The sequence below is a fragment of the Eretmochelys imbricata genome, chromosome 3, assembly GCF_965152235.1.
Source record: "Eretmochelys imbricata isolate rEreImb1 chromosome 3, rEreImb1.hap1, whole genome shotgun sequence".
Classification (NCBI taxonomy): domain Eukaryota; kingdom Metazoa; phylum Chordata; order Testudines; family Cheloniidae; genus Eretmochelys; species Eretmochelys imbricata.
The window spans coordinates 91,419,121-91,435,126 of NC_135574.1; the positions used below are offsets into that span (position 1 = coordinate 91,419,121).

A 16,006-nucleotide genomic window follows, 5' to 3' on the forward strand; every position below is an offset into this window, starting at 1 on the left:
AGCACAAGAATTCTTGAATTTTTAGGAAGATATGATGAAAAAACTTTTTAAAGAGTTTTAAAGAGTCCACAAAATACTATTCGTCACTAAGACATTATGCTGAAATTCCTAACAGACATCAAATTCATGATGCTAAATATTACCCACTAGAAAGTTACTTGCATATGTATCTGCCAAATCCAGCTTTCATGTAGGTTACTGCCTTGAGTTTCAGCACAAATACATATAATTTAACAAGTTTAGCCAAAAAAAAAAAAATTTTTTTTTTAACTTTCAATTTAAGGTATTCAGTCAGTCCAAATTTAATTTCACATGGCTTCCTAAACGACAGATCCCTTCTCATTTCAAGAGTATTTTCCCTTCAGAAGCAGCTATGTAATTTTGACTTTGGCCTTACATGACTGCCTATGTCTCAGGTTCATGAGAATGACGTCAGTTAATGAACTGAGCATATTCTGTGCCTCTTTCTATGTCTTAGCATGAGACTGTTTATCCCTTACTAAATGATGGAGAAAAAAGTTTAAATGGGTCACCTGGTTCAAACAAGTAATCACTCCAGGTGATAGCTTCCTTATGGTTTACCCTTTGTTGATGATGGGGACATAAAAAGAAAAGGAGTACTTGTGGCACCTTAGAGACTAACCAATTTATTTGAGCATAAGCTTTCGTGAGCTACAGCTCACTTCATCAGATGCATACTGTGGAAACTGCAGAAGACATTATATACACAGAGACCATGAAACAATACCTCCTCCCATCCCACTCTCCTGCTGGTAATAGCTTATCTAAAGTGACCACTCTCCTTACAATGTGTATGATAATCAAGTTGGGCCATTTCTAGCACAAATCCAGGTTTTCGCACCCCACACCCCCCAAACACACAAACTCACTCTCCTGCTGGTAATAGTTCATCCAAAGTGACCACTTTCCCTACAATGTGCATGATAATCAAGGTGGGCCATTTCCACCACAAATCCAGGTTTTCGCACCCCACCCCCCCCAAACACACAAACTCACTCTCCTGCTGGTAATAGCTCATCCAAACTGACCACTCTCCTTACAATGTGTATGATAATCTAGGTGGGCCATTTCCAGCACAAATACAGGTTCTCCTGCCCCCCCCCCCCTTTTTTTTTTTTCCAAAAACCACACACACAAACTCACTCTGCTGCTGGTAATAGCTTATCCAAAGTGACCACTCTCCTTACAATGTGTATGAAAATCAAGGTGGGCCATTTCTAGCACAAATCCAGGTTCTCTCACTCCCCACCCCCATACACACACAAACTCACTCTCCTGATGGTAATAGCTCATCCAAACTGACCACTCTCCTTACAATGTGTATGATAATCAAGGTGGGCCATTTCCAGCATAAATCCAAGTTTAACCAGAACGTCGGGGGGGGAGGGTAGGAAAAAACAAGGGGAAATAGGCTACCTTGCATAATGACTTAGCCACTCCCAGTCTCTATTTAAGCCTAATTAATAGTATCCAATTTGCAAATGTATTCCAATTCAGCAGTTTCTCGCTGGAGTCTGGATTTGAAGTTTTTTTGTTTTAAGATAGCGACCTTCATGTCTGTAATTGCGTGACCAGAGAGATTGAAGTGTTCTCCGACTGGTTTATGAATGTTATAATTCTTGACATCTGTTTTGTGTCCATTTATTCTTTTACGTAGAGACTATCCAGTTTGACCAATGTACATGGCGGAGGGGCATTGCTGGCACATGATGGCATATATCACATTGGTGGATGTGCAGGTGAATGAGCCTCTGATAGTGTGACTGATGTTATTAGGCCCTGTGATGGTGTCCCCTGAATAGATATGTGGGCACAGTTGGCAACGGGCTTTGTTGCAAGGATAGGTTCCTGGGTTAGTGGTTCTGTTGTCTGGTATGTGGTTGTTGGTGAGAATTTGCTTCAGGTTGGGGGGCTGTCTGTAGGTAAGGACTGGCCTGTCTCCCAAGATTTGTGAGAGCGTTGGGTCATCCTTCAGGATAGGTTGTAGATCCTTAATAATGCGTTGGAGGGGTTTTAGTTGGGGGCTGAAGGTGACGGCTAGTGGTGTTCTATTATTTTCTTTGTTAGGCCTGTCCTGTAGTAGGTGACTTCTGGGAACTCTTCTGGCTCTATCATTCTGTTTCTTCACTTCCGCAGTTGGGTATTGTAGTTGTAAGAATGCTTGATAGACTCCCACTGAGAGTTACCAAAAGCAACTACAGTATTTGCTCAAGAAACTTCCTGAAAAAGCACAAGATCAAATCCGCACAGACACACCCCTGGAACCCCGACCTGGGATATTCTATCTACTACCTAAGATCCATAAACTTGGAAATCCTGGGCGCCCCATCATCTCAGGCATTGGCACCCTGATAGCAGGATTGTCTGGCTATGTAGACTCCCTCCTCAGGCCCTACGCTACCAGCACTCCCAGCTACCTTCGAGACACCACCGACTTCCTGAGGAAACTACAATCCATCGGTGATCTTCTTGATAACACCATCCTGGCCACTATGGATGTAGGAGCACTCTACACCAACATTCCACACAAAGATGGACTACAAGCTGTCAAGAACACTATCCCCGATAATGTCATGGCTAACCTGGTGGCTGAACTTTGTGCCTTTGTCCTTACCCATAACTATTTTACATTTGGGGACAATGTATACCTTCAGATCAGCGGCACTGCTATGGGTACCCGCATGGCCCCACAGTATGCCAACATTTTTATGGCTGATTTAGAACAACGCTTCCTCAGCTCTCGTCCCCTAACACCCCTACTCTACTTGAGCTATATTGATGACATCTTCATCATCTGGACCCATGGAAAAGAAGCCCTTGAGGAATTCCACCATGATTTCAACAATTTCCATCCCACCATCAACCTCAGCCTGGTCCAGTCCACACAAGAGATCCACTTCCTGGACACTGCAGTGCTAATAAACAATGGTCACATAAACACCACCCTATACCGGAAACCTACTGACCGCTATTCCTACCTACATGCCTCCAGCTTTCACCCTGACCACACCACACGATCCATCGTCTACAGCCAACCTCTGCGATACAACCGCATTTGCTCCAACCCCTCAGACAGAGACAAACACCTACAAGATCTCCATCAAGCATTCTTACAACTACAATACCCACCTGCGGAAGTGAAGAAACAGAATGATAGAGCCAGAAGAGTTCCCAGAAGTCACCTACTACAGGACAGGCCTAACAAAGAAAATAATAGAACGCCACTAGCCGTCACCTTCAGCCCCCAACTAAAACCCCTCCAACGCATTATTAAGGATCTACAACCTATCCTGAAGGATGACCCAACGCTCTCACAAATCTTGGGAGACAGGCCAGTCCTTGCCTACAGACAGCCCCCCAACCTGAAGCAAATTCTCACCAACAACCACATACCAGACAACAGAACCACTAACCCAGGAACCTATCCTTGCAACAAAGCCCGTAGCCAACTGTGCCCACATATCTATTCAGGGGACATCATCACAGGGCCTAATAACATCAGCCACACTATCAGAGGCTCGTTCCCCTGCACATCCACCAATGTGATATATGCCATCATGTGCCAGCAATGCCCCTCTGCCATGTACATTGGTCAAACTGGACAGTCTCTACGTAAAAGAATAAATGGACACAAATCAGATGTCAAGAATTATAACATTCATAAACCAGTCAGAGAACACTTCAATCTCTCTGGTCACGCAATTACAGACATGAAGGTCGCTATCTTAAAACAAAAAAACTTCAAATCCAGACTCCAGCGAGAAACTGCTGAATTGGAATTCATTTGCAAATTGGATACTATTAATTAGGCTTAAATAGAGACTGGGAGTGGTTAAGTCATTATGCAAGGTAGCCTATTTCCCCTTGTTTTTTCCTACCCTCCCCCCCCGACGTTCTGGTTAAACTTGGATTTATGCTGGAAATGGCCCACCTTGATTATCATACACATTGTAAGGAGAGTGGTCAGTTTGGATGAGCTATTACCATCAGGAGAGTGAGTTTGTGTGTGTATGGGGGTGGGGAGTGAGAAAACCTGGATTTGTGCTGGAAATGGCCCACCTTGATTATCATACACATTGTAAGGAGAGTGATCACTTTAGATAAGCTATTACCAGCAGGAGAGTGGGGTGGGAGGAGGTATTGTTTCATGGTCTCTGTGTATATAATGTCTTCTGCAGTTTCCACAGTATGCATCCGATGAAGTGAGCCGTAGCTCACGAAAGCTTATGCTCAAATAAATTGGTTAGTCTCTAAGGTGCCACAAGTACTCCTTTTCTTTTTGCGAATACAGACTAACACGGCTGTTACTCTGAAACCTGTCATCATGATGGGGACATAGAGATCTCTTCCAGTTGGTGAAGCTTCTCCAGCAATGAAGGAAGTGAAGGCCTTATGACTAAATCAAGCAGATGACTGGAGATATAGCAACATGGAATGAATGCATGACCTTGGGGTCAAGAAATGGGATTGAGGACACCAGAACAGGGAGTAGCAGTACCTGGGAGGAAGGAATTTCATTTACAACTAACTCTCCATAATACACTGGGTTTCCCCCCACCACACCAAACAGTTTATTGGCCTTTGGTCTGCCACCATGCATAGCTATGTGGCAGCTGCACAGTGCAAAACGCCATCCATAGTTTGGTCTGCAGAAAGCTAGTACTTTCTGAAACACTTCTTTCTGAGATATGTAATCAGAAATCCATTGCCTTCAAATTCAGATAATAAAATTCTCGTAAGTTGAGACAGCCAAGACTATAGTGAGCATTTAAAAAACTAGTGCCTGCAAACCAAGCTTTATTTATGTCCCCCTAATAATCTCCATATAGTTCTGTGAGTTTACAAAATATATTTTAACAAAATACTGAAAATCTGGATAACACAATTACATCTTCAGATGCAGAAAAAGCTTTCGATTCAGCAGAATGGAAATACACTCAGTGGGTTTAATTTTGTGTATACATTTTTTGCTAGGATAAGCTATTGTAGACAAATCCCCAAAATATAATACACACTTATGCACAGCTGCCACCCTATTTTCAGACATCACAGGGAGCCATTTTCTATGTATATCAAAGAAGTACATGTAATTAAAACAATCCAATCAGAGACGCTAATTAATACTACCCCTCCAAGTTACATGAGCCAGATTCTCCAGTTCACTAAGTCTGTTATGAACTGCATTAAGCGGTGCAAAGTGAACTTAAAGCAGCTGGAGAAAGCTAGTGGAGAAATCCTTGTGTAGGAGGCTTCCCCTTTGGCATAGCTATCTCTTTTGCTAGCTGCCCCCACAATGTAAGGGGAGAGAAGTAACTGGGAGTGGGGTTCCGGCGCAGAGCACTCCACCGGATGCTCCACTGGCATAGGGGCCTTATACCAATGGTGTAAATCAGAGCAACTCCCTTACAGGTCTTTGAATATGGGCCAAACAGCTCAGGATTAGGTAGCCATAACTAGGTCTCTAATGGTTCCCACCTCAGTCCATCTAAGAAGAGCTCAGCTGTAGCAAAAAATCTTGCCCGATATTTCTATTTTTAATGGCAAATATGAAATAGATATACAGTAATAATGTATTTTCAGCATCTCAAACATACAAGGCCAGATTCATCAAAGCTGGTGCAGGGAGGTGAAAATTACATGTTTATGAGTCAGCATGGACCTCTATGCTTCACAGGAGATTGCACCTCAGAGAAGTGAGGTTGCTTTTTTACTGCTACCCTCTCAAGGGGAAACCTGTTAGATGGGGCCAATTTTAAAATCTCATCAAGGCCTCCACATAATCCTTGCTGGAGGAAGCTGCTGAAAGTAAGTGCATGAATCAGCATGTCCCCTGGTTACTCTCACCACAACCTATTCCTGGCTAGTGTTGCCCACTTTTGGGACCATACTAGCCCTCTACAGTGCTCCCAGAATAGGGTAAGTTGTGGCAACTTTTTGTCTCCACAACCTCCTCCCAATAGACTTTTTGGCTTGGAATCTGCCTACCGGGGTTTAAGTTAGCAACAGCTGCGATCCTGGGGTAAGATTATCTCCAGAAATTTGGATGGTAAGGTCCATGGGCCTACCTTTTCCATCTTGATCAGAAAACAGCAATTTAAGGGCTATGCCATACCTTTAAGCCTCGTCTCTGCGTTCAGAGTGGAGCAGAGCTGCATTGCCTCAGGAGGTTGCCTAATCCTTCCCTAGTGTACACTTGGGCCATGTACCTAAAAGGGTGGTCCCTCCCATTTCCCTTTGGTTTGCTCAACCTACATGGCCACACATCTTTTCCACCCTCTTTGGAAGGGGCACTCCCTGTTCTTATGTGAACACAGGGACTGCAGTCATGACAGACCCTTATGAGGTGTGTGCAAATGTGGCAGGATTTGAAAAATGTATACTCTGGAGTTAAACCCTGCCCTTAGCAGATCCGTGGACTGTTTCCACCCTGAGTAAGGAGGAGGGGTACAGGATAGAGTTGCCTCTTTATCTTGAGGCTAAGGTAGTGGTTGGAGAGCCCAGCTGAATGGTGACTTGGTACTTACTGTGCATTATTAATGGTTGTTTTCCTATAGTTCTTCCTGCACTCTTTAGGTACACCATGATTTGGAACCAACCCCAATGGCTTGTGTCATGGATCCCTTGAAGTTGCGATTTGCCTCCACAGCTCCACGCCTGGCTTTGATGGGAGGGCAGGGATGGGGGTACTGAAAGTCAAAGGGGGCTCTTATCCCAGTTTCAGGGGCTATCTGCTACTCAGCAGGGACATGGGGGTGTCCAATATTCAGACATGTTGGAGACATGGGGGGCATTTGGTTCTCAGACAGGTTGTGGGGGCAAGGGCAGTGAACAGCATTCACACAGGTGGTGGTGGGGAAATGCAGAGAAGGGGTGGGAGTAACAGCAGAGATAGAGGCACAACAGCCCTGGTCCCTGCCCATTCCCAAACCCCAACGCAATTTCATTTTTTTAAGACTGTATAGGCTTAATTGAATTCTTTATACGACTTTCCTTCCTTGCCCTAAATTAGTCATGTTGTCTTCCTTCATACATCTTCTAAAATATGGATAACCTTTGGTGACCAAAACTGCACACACCATTCATAGCTTTATATAGTTGAATCTCATCCTTTGCTTTACAATTTATTCCCATTTATATCATCTAATAATCTTTTTCCTTTCGTTGTGGCTACCAGAAATGGTGTCCCAACTTTCAAATTATTACAGTTCCTAAATCCTTTTCCTCACTAGATCACTCTATCTTCGGACCATTCGATGTAACTTATTCTCCTATATTTTCTTCTGAAGTACACAATGCATGATTTTAAATTTTTGAACATTAAACTCCACTTGTAACAGCCTGCACATCAATCCATTTCTCAAATAAGTTTAAATCTTCCTTCAATTCTGTGTTCTCAAATATATATCCAGGTTTTCATATTTTGATACCACCAGGAAGTTATCAGTGGAGAGCAGCCTGAAACAAAATCTGGATCCAAACACCCTCTAACTTTGGGGGAGGATGGTCAGTAATATTGACCAGAATTCTGCACCTATGGTCAGCTCTAGAGATCATGCTTTTTCTATTGCCTTACAGCAATAATTTATATAGCTATTGAGCAGAAATAGGCTTGGGGATTAATAGGCTTGGGGATACCCCACTTGTTTCCATTCAAGTTTAGCACAGCATTAATTCACTATAGCTCTGAATTAATGCTGTGCTAAACTTGCAGGATTCAGTTTGTAAATAGAACCCAGGTACCTGGATTTACAGGAGCCCTTGGCTTTAACTCAACCCTCCATTTGGGTGCCATCCACAGCGGTCCCCTCACAGTCCAGTCCCCAGATACTGTTCTTCCACAAAGGTCTGTGTTTGCACCTCAGCCTCTCCTACCCCTCAACAATGATCAGATCCTCAGAACTTCAGCTCATACTTATGGAAATTGAGTGAATGTGGGCTGCGATTATTTATTCAGTTTGCAAACCTTCCCTGAACATAAGAACAGCCATACTGGGTCAGACCAGTGGTCCACCTAGCTCAATATCCTGTCTCCTGACAGTAGCCACTGCCAGATGCTTCAGGGGGAATGACCAGAACAGGGCAATCTCAAGTGATCCATCCCATTGTCCAATCCCAGTTTCTAGCAGTTGGAAATTTAGGGACACCTAGAGCAGGGGTGGCCAACCTGAACTGGAGAAGGAGCCAGAATTTACCAATGTACATTGCCAAAAAGCCACAGTAATAGGTCAGCAGCCCCACATCAGCTCTCAGTGCCTCCCACCCACTGGCAGCCCCTCCCATTGGCACCTCCCTCTCCCTCCCCGCACCTCCCGATCAGCTGTTTTGTGGCGTGCAGGAGGCTTGGGGAGGTGGGAGGGGGCAAGGGCATGGCAGGCTCAGGGGAGGGGGCAGGAAGGGGTGCTGTGGGAGCAGGGCCTGTGGCAGAGCCAGGGGTTGAGCAGTGAGCACTCCCCAGCACATTGGAAAGTTGGCGTCTGTAGCTCCAGCCCCAGAGTTGGTACCTATACCAGGAGGCGCATATTGACTTCTGAAGAGCCACATGTGGCTCCGGAGCCACAGGTTGGCCACCCCTGACCTAGAGCATGGGATTGCATCCCTGATTATCTTGTCTAATAGCCTTTGATGGACCAATCCTCTATGAATTTATCTAATTCTTTCTTGAACCCAGTTATACTTTTGACCTTCACAACATTCCCTGGCACTGAGTTTCACAGGCAGACTGTTGTGTGAAGAAGCACTTCCTTTTAAACCTGCTGCCTATTAATCTCATCTGGTGACCCCTAATTCTTGTGTTATGGTAAATAACACTTCCCTACTCACCTTCTCCACACCATGATTTTATAGACCTCTATCATATTCCTTCCTAATAGTCTTTTTTTCTAAGAAGAACAAACCCACTCCTCTTAATCTCTCATTATATGGAAGCTGTTCCATACCCCTGATCTTTTTATTGCCTTCTCTGCACCTTTTCCAATTCCAATATAACTTTTTTCAGATGGGGAAACCAGAACTGCACGTAGTAATCAAAGTGGGGACGTATCATGGATTTATATATTGGCATTATGATATTTTCTGCTTTATTATTTATCCCTTTCCTAATTGTTTCTAACATTCTGTTAGCTTTTTTGACTGCCACTGCACATTAAGCACAGCAGAGAACTATCCACAATGACTTCAAGATCTCTTTGCTGAGTAGTAACAGCTAATTTAGACCCCATCATTTGGTATAAATAAATTGGGATTATTTTTTCCAGTGTACATTACTTTCATCTACCATTTTGTTGCCCAGTCACCCAGTTTAGTGAGATCCCTTTGTAACTCTTCACAGTCTGCTTTGCACTTAACTGTCTTGCATAGTTTTGTATCATCTGCAAATTTGTCACAAATTTGTTCACCCCTTTTTCCAGTAATTTATGAATACGTTGACTGAATAACCTCAGTCCATATTCAATTTTCATGAGCATGTTTTCTATCCAGCTTGTGCTTAGCATATTGTGCTTGTTTTTTTGTTCAAATATCCTTTTGCAAATGTCTTGCTGCAACACAAATAGATCAGATTTTTTTTCTGTCCCTCCCTTTGAAAAAAGTCTATCAGGTTAGTCTGAAACTAGGTTTTACTTTCAACCTGTAAATCCGTGTGCTGACTGCTCTCTTGATAAGAAACTCACAGCTCATTCCTTATTAATGACTCTAAAATATTTTCTAAAATTGAATTCAGTTTTATTATTGGTCTAGTTTTTCCTGTTTCCTATTAACTTATTCAAGAATAATCAAAACATCTGTCGTCAAGTACCCTCCTAATGCTAATCAACATTTCAAAGTGACTTGATAAGAGCCATGTCAGTTTCTTACTTAATTCCCTTAGTATGTTAAAATGAATCTTATTTATTCCTGTTAATTTATTATATCTAATGATCTTTGTAATATTCTTTCTGTGATCCTGAAGTGGTGGTTAATCTTCTTTCCTGATGTTACTGTGCCTTCTTCAGATATATTGTTCTAAGGATATGATGATAGGCATGGGTATGCTACTGCATCCCTTGTAATTTCTCCGGCAAAGTTGTTTGACTTTCTAGCAATATCTTTGCCTTTCTGCAGGATTTGTCCCTTTAGACATATATACCTTGGTTCTATTCCCAGCACCTTCTGTGTGAACCTTTGACCCATGCCTCAGTCTCCTGCTCTGTAAAGTGAACATAAATCATGCTCACTTCTTTTATACAACACTTTGAAATCTATGGGTGAAAGGTGTTATAGAAGAGCTAAGTATTATTATTTTAAAGACTATCAACTTTCTCAGTCTTTTCTAGCTGAACTCACTCACTCTATCTTCTTTAATGTTGCCAGAACATAATCTCTGACACACAGTGGTACCAAATTCCTCTCCACTCCTTTATACTTTTCTTTCTAAAGTAGATTATCTGCTGTTTGGTTTAGCTCATAAACCTCAAGAATAGTAAAACACATGCAACTGAGCCATACCAACCTGAAAGATGCTGAACACATATATGAGCAAAATATATTTAATTTTGAAATATTTAGGTGACAGCTTAAGATTCTTAATTGTCACTATTATAAATACTCACAAACAAGGAATATACTATTTGTTGCTATAAATTTAGAACGGTGATGGGGAGTTTGATCTTAATTTAACTGGAGTTTGCTACATATGAAGGAACGGGTTTTAAAATTTATTAGTGGGTCTCCTTTGCGCCCTGACATCAGTTGCTCATTATTAATTAATTATCCACAATTATGAAAACCTTTCTTTGCAAGTGCAATAAAAATATTTCTGAAGTTTGAGTTCTCTTCATTGAGAAGGTATGTGTTGATACTGAGGATCACATTTGGAAAGAAAATAGTTCCCAAATAAATTTCTGCTTCCGTGAAAAATATAATAGGATATGTTTTAATTAATATCTTTAATTAATAGTCTTCAAGTCTTCTGCATACTTAAAAGTATGTTCTGGCTGAGATATGAAATAATGCCTATTTACTGAGAGTACTATTGTATATATAGACAGACCCTGAGAGGCACAACACAAACATCTCATCCATAATTAGGGAGTGCAGGCTCTCCTGTTTTTTCTCCTCTCCTTTGTATATATGAGTAGGATGGCCTCGATATATATTAAAAGAGATATGTATGTGCTGTTTTAACTCTTGTAAAGAGATATTCTGTGTTGCTCAGAGAAATGACTCCCTGCCTGGCCTAAGTTATTAGAAAAATGTATGAGCTTTCTGTAGTGAAAAAGTTTTCACCCATTTTTACAAGGTCAAACAGAAATCTTCTTGTTCATGTGGAAATCTTTATTGGATTTTAATAAAAGCTAAACATAATTATTGAACAATGTCTTACCCTCCTCATCTTTTACAACAGTCAATATTTTGGCAGTGTACATGATCTATGGTATTTATAGCTTTACTTAAGCTATTTTATTTTCTCACTTATGTACAGTAATGTACAGCAACAATATCAACTTTTAAACAACATGTTCCCTCCAATTTATTAAGCACTATACCAATGTAATGCTGTCTTTTCTACCCTGTATCTTTGGGTCTGATTACACTCACAAAACTCCCACTGAAGTCTGTGGGAATTTTGAGTGTATAAGGAATTGAGGATTAGGCCCCATATTTGGGGATGGTTTTTGCATATGTTTCTCTCTCAAATGATACTTGATAACTTATTGGATACCTTAATGAATCACTTTTCACTCAAAACTCAGCCACATATGATTTTTTAATGTAATAAAACTTACGAAACTTGTAAAGCTGAATTAATTTCCTTGAGTAGTTCTTGGGTCTTATTAAAATCTGCGAGCATGCTTTGTTTCTCTCTGATGTAGTCTGCTGTCATGACATCCAGCTCTTTCTCATGTTTCTTGCTTAAATCTTGCTCATGTATCCTGTTTAATTTATTTTTTGGTTAAAAAAATAGTTATTCTAACATCAGTCTTCTTTGTTCATCATGATTTTCTGCCAGGTTTGAAACGGCTTTTTGTACAACACCAAACACCACTGTCAGCAATTACTGAATCATCAAATCGTACTACTCACTTTTCTCTATGCTTCAAGCTTATTTCATTGAAAAGTCATCTCCTTTAATGCTTTTTTTTTAATTAAATAAGCATAATGAGTTTTAAAAAACACTTAAGAGGATTTTAAAGTTAGCCAAAATAGGTTATTAAAATTACAGCTGAACCGAATAATATCTACTTATATTATCTCCTGGCAGAGGCTAAATGATGTACATTACCACATGACTAAATATCTAAACTAACAACCCACAAAGGGTCAAGTATCTCTGACAAACATTAGCAGTTGAGATTAACAAATGGGAAAATATTTTAGTTTATAGTAGAAAAATTCATACCTTAGCTGCTGGTTGGATTCACTGCGTATTCTGAGAACCTCTTTTCCCTTAAACTCTAGTTCCTTGGTTAGGGCACTTATATTTTCATGCAGAGTCAGAACCTCCTTGTCCAATTCAGATATATGATGGTCGCGATGTTTGAGTTCATCCTGTAGATCTGATACTCGGCACAAAAATTCCTTCTCCTGATAAACAAATATAAAGAACAAAGTATACTTTAATATACTCCTGTTTCAGATGCAAAATACTTGTCTCTGGAAGATAACAACATAGCTTACTTTTCCTTTTGTTTTAGATTTTTTTATTTACAATTTAACAGGAGAGTGCATGGCTTAAGTTCCACCCCTCAGAAGGACTTAGGTGCCTAACTCCAGGCCAAAGGGAGGTGTCTTTCTCCACTCAGGATTCACAGCTGTGGACCTTCTCCTGGACTTAGGTACCTAAGCTATTTTTCACAAAAACTGGCAGAGGAGAAGAAGAAGGTGGGCCAGAGAGAGAGAGAGTGAAAATGACACTGTATCCCAACAGTTAAGGCATTCACCTGGGATGTGGGAGACTCTGGTCCATTCACTCTGCTTCATTTCATATTTAATTATTTATACACAATGGAACAGATTCAACAGGAGAGACAGAGAGACTTGTCCCAGAATACCCCCTTGCTCTGTGGCTAGGGCACTGGCATGGCAGGTGGAAGATTCAAATTTAAACCCTTATTTACATCAGGAAGAGGGGTGAATTCAATCTGGGACTCCCACATTCTGGGTGACTACCCTAATCACTGCGCTAAAGTTATAACGAGCATAGCATCACTATCTCTACCACCTCCTCTGGCAATTTTGTATGGGTTTCAGTGTACTCTGAGAACACCAACAGGATCAGGCTCCACAAGCAAGAGCGGAAGGGCATTGCCTAGTTTGAAGAACCTGCTAGAGTTTAGGAACGAGATAGGTGCCCAGGCACCTAGAGTGAGGTGGCTGTGCACATGGCCACTAACGTAGGCTTCTAGGGACTTTGGGTGCTATGGAGTTAGGTGCTAACTTAGTGGGAATTTTGAAGTTTTCCATGGCACCTAAATGTTGGATTTAGGCTCCTAGAGGAACAGTGGCTCCACAAAAAAACAGTGTTTTAGCCTTGAAGTCTTGCTAAAAGACAAAGTCTAGCAGACTAACTTTAATGGGAAATAACACTTTCCACCTCTGAGTCCAGTCACTGTGCCCTCAAAATGGCTGGACAATTTTGAATCTGAAATTTAGTTTATAGACTTGAATTGGGGGCTAGTTTAAGACTCCCAGTTAGGTTTGTTGATGGGCGAAGGAAGAAGGGAAAGAGGTAGCAGATTAGACAAACTGATGAAGGAGCACTGTCTTCAGCTTTGACTGCCTTTTAAAGATTAAAGTCCTCAATATGCATTTATAGTACAGTTATGCTCTCCAGTTAACACAAAACAAATTCTAAATATGCAATTTTAAATCCAGTTACCATTAATGCCTATTTACCTGTCGTCTGCTGAGTTCTATACTTCTTTCAAGTTCCATTTTAGCAGCTACCAATTCTTGTTGATGGTTGTGCCTTAGTTGGTCAATTGCTGCTGCATGTTGATGATTTAGCTCTGAGCGCAAAGAGGCTAGTTACAATGATTAAAAGGAAAAATGTTTATTTTGTAAACATTATTGTTAATTAACATAATAATCCAACTCTGATAAAATATTACTGCTCACCTAATAAACAGAGACAGAAAATTACTTGTATAAATTAACATAAAATCTATGTTGAACATATCAAGCTGATTTTAGGTTTGGAACCCTACACCTTGAACTTGCACATCATCTATCTTCTATCTTAAGCAAAGTCAGACTTGTTCAATACTAGAAAACCCACGTGCTGCAGGAAATTGTATTGCTGACTCAGTATGCTTGTTCTTAAAGCGTGTTCTAATCTGAAAAATACTTATGTAAAAATGGGATCTTACACATCACATCTGCTCCCTGTGCACATTCAGAGTCATGTCTGCTTACCTAAGTGATAAACTATGTTTTACCACTTGCAAAATTGCCCTGGATGTTTACCAGCCTCGGCACAAAACCTACTTGTCTCCTTTTTACCATGACTGATAATGGAAAAACACACTCCAGTTAATGACATTTTAATTGCACATTGAAAAATAAGTCCTTCATCCTCTTGAGTGGGCAAGCAGAATGCCATGCCTCTCTGTGACTTCTGCAACAGCTGGTGTGGCTGACCCCAGATGGAAGCTGGTAGGGGCCCAAATAAATTTGTCACCTCTGAGATACAGAAAAAACAGCAACTGCTCCCCCCACAAGCCTAACCCTCCTCCTCTCCTCCCAGATACTCTCCCTTCCCCTCCTAGGTTATCCTCTCCCATCAACCTTGTTCCCCTGGCCCATAAGCCCCTATACCCACTCCCTCCCAGCCCAGGCAGCTCCCCTACTGTCTCCTCCCAAGCTCTCAGGAACCAATGCCCCCGGGCCTCTGCTGCTTAACCTCACTGCTCATGAGTCTTGGGTCTGTCCTGCTTTCTGGCATTCAGAGGAGCGGGAGCTGCCGACTGGGCGTACTGAGGGCCTTGTATGCAGAGTGGGATCCGGGTGCCACATTAGCAGCGGTCCCAGAGGCCTTCTGACTTGGGCACTGTAGTGGAAACGGCCACAGGCGCGCACTGCCATACATACATGCAGCAACGGTTGCCAGTCACAATATGGCAGTTTTTTTTTCTGCTTGTAATTTAAGTGAAACCCGCTGCCTGGTACATTGCAACTGGCAATGCAGGATTAAAACTGGTCAGTCCAGTTAGGAACTGGACTTGCTGAAGATCACTGAGATACAGTACACAAATCCTAGGTTTGTATTTGGGCAGAAACCCAAGCTGGGTACACTGCATTTTCAGCACCCTGGCTGGAGCAGAGTTAGTGCATGTCTGTCTACCTGAGCTGGGAAGCACGCTGGCAGGCAGCTGCAGTGTTGAGGTATCCTGAGTGACAGCTCTAACTGGATGTATGCTAAACTCTTATTAATCTTGGGTAAGGGTGAAATCCTATTTTTCAGCCATGTCACTTGTCTTTCCATTTGTGAGTCCTTCTATTTTGAAGTAAACTAATTTTGTACCACCCTAGCCTCCACTGTATGGAATTTGGATGTAATTTTCAACTCAGATTTGTCATTCAGTCTGAAGTTGATTTTACTGCTAAGACGTGTGTCAACTTCATTTATTAAGCATTTTGAGACGCTGTGGTTAATAGTTGACCCAACAAGCTCTAGTGCATGCTTTGGCGCTTTTTCTGCTTGATTACTATAATAGCATCCTTGTTGGTATCAACTTTCCTCTAGCCTATATAAACTGCCATTTGTCAGGAAATATGAGATTCATTTGATCTTTTGCTGTTCACATTTTTGCCATTTAGATCTTCATCCAATGCCCACTGAAGTAAATGGGAATCTTTCCATTTGCTTCAGTGGGCTTTGGATTAGGCCCTTAAGGTAAATCTACACTGCAAATGGAAAGTATGATTCCCAGCATGGGTAGACAGATTTGCGTTAGCCTGAGTTGAGCTGTCTATCCACAAGTCTGAATACCCACGCTGGTAACGTACC

General features: G+C 41.6%; 1 protein-coding gene across 7 annotated transcripts in view; it reads right to left on the reverse strand.

The window, feature by feature from the left end:
* Positions 1 to 16,006, reverse strand: part of FAM184A (family with sequence similarity 184 member A) — a 170,301-nt gene that overhangs the window by 17,528 nt on the left and 136,767 nt on the right. For 6 of the 7 annotated variants that reach the window (XR_013345622.1, XR_013345624.1, XR_013345623.1 and 3 more), the window contains exons 12-14: positions 13,894 to 14,021; positions 12,398 to 12,582; positions 11,784 to 11,930 (exon numbers count right to left, since the gene is read on the reverse strand). Coding sequence is in view for 3 of the 7 variants with exons in the window: in XM_077813001.1 (XP_077669127.1) it covers positions 11,784 to 11,930; positions 12,398 to 12,582; positions 13,894 to 14,021 (460 nt within the window). In the remaining 4 variants the exon portion in view is untranslated. The remainder of the gene's footprint in view (positions 1 to 11,783; positions 11,931 to 12,397; positions 12,583 to 13,893; positions 14,022 to 16,006) is intronic. The other variant, XM_077813004.1, reaches the window with a different exon arrangement.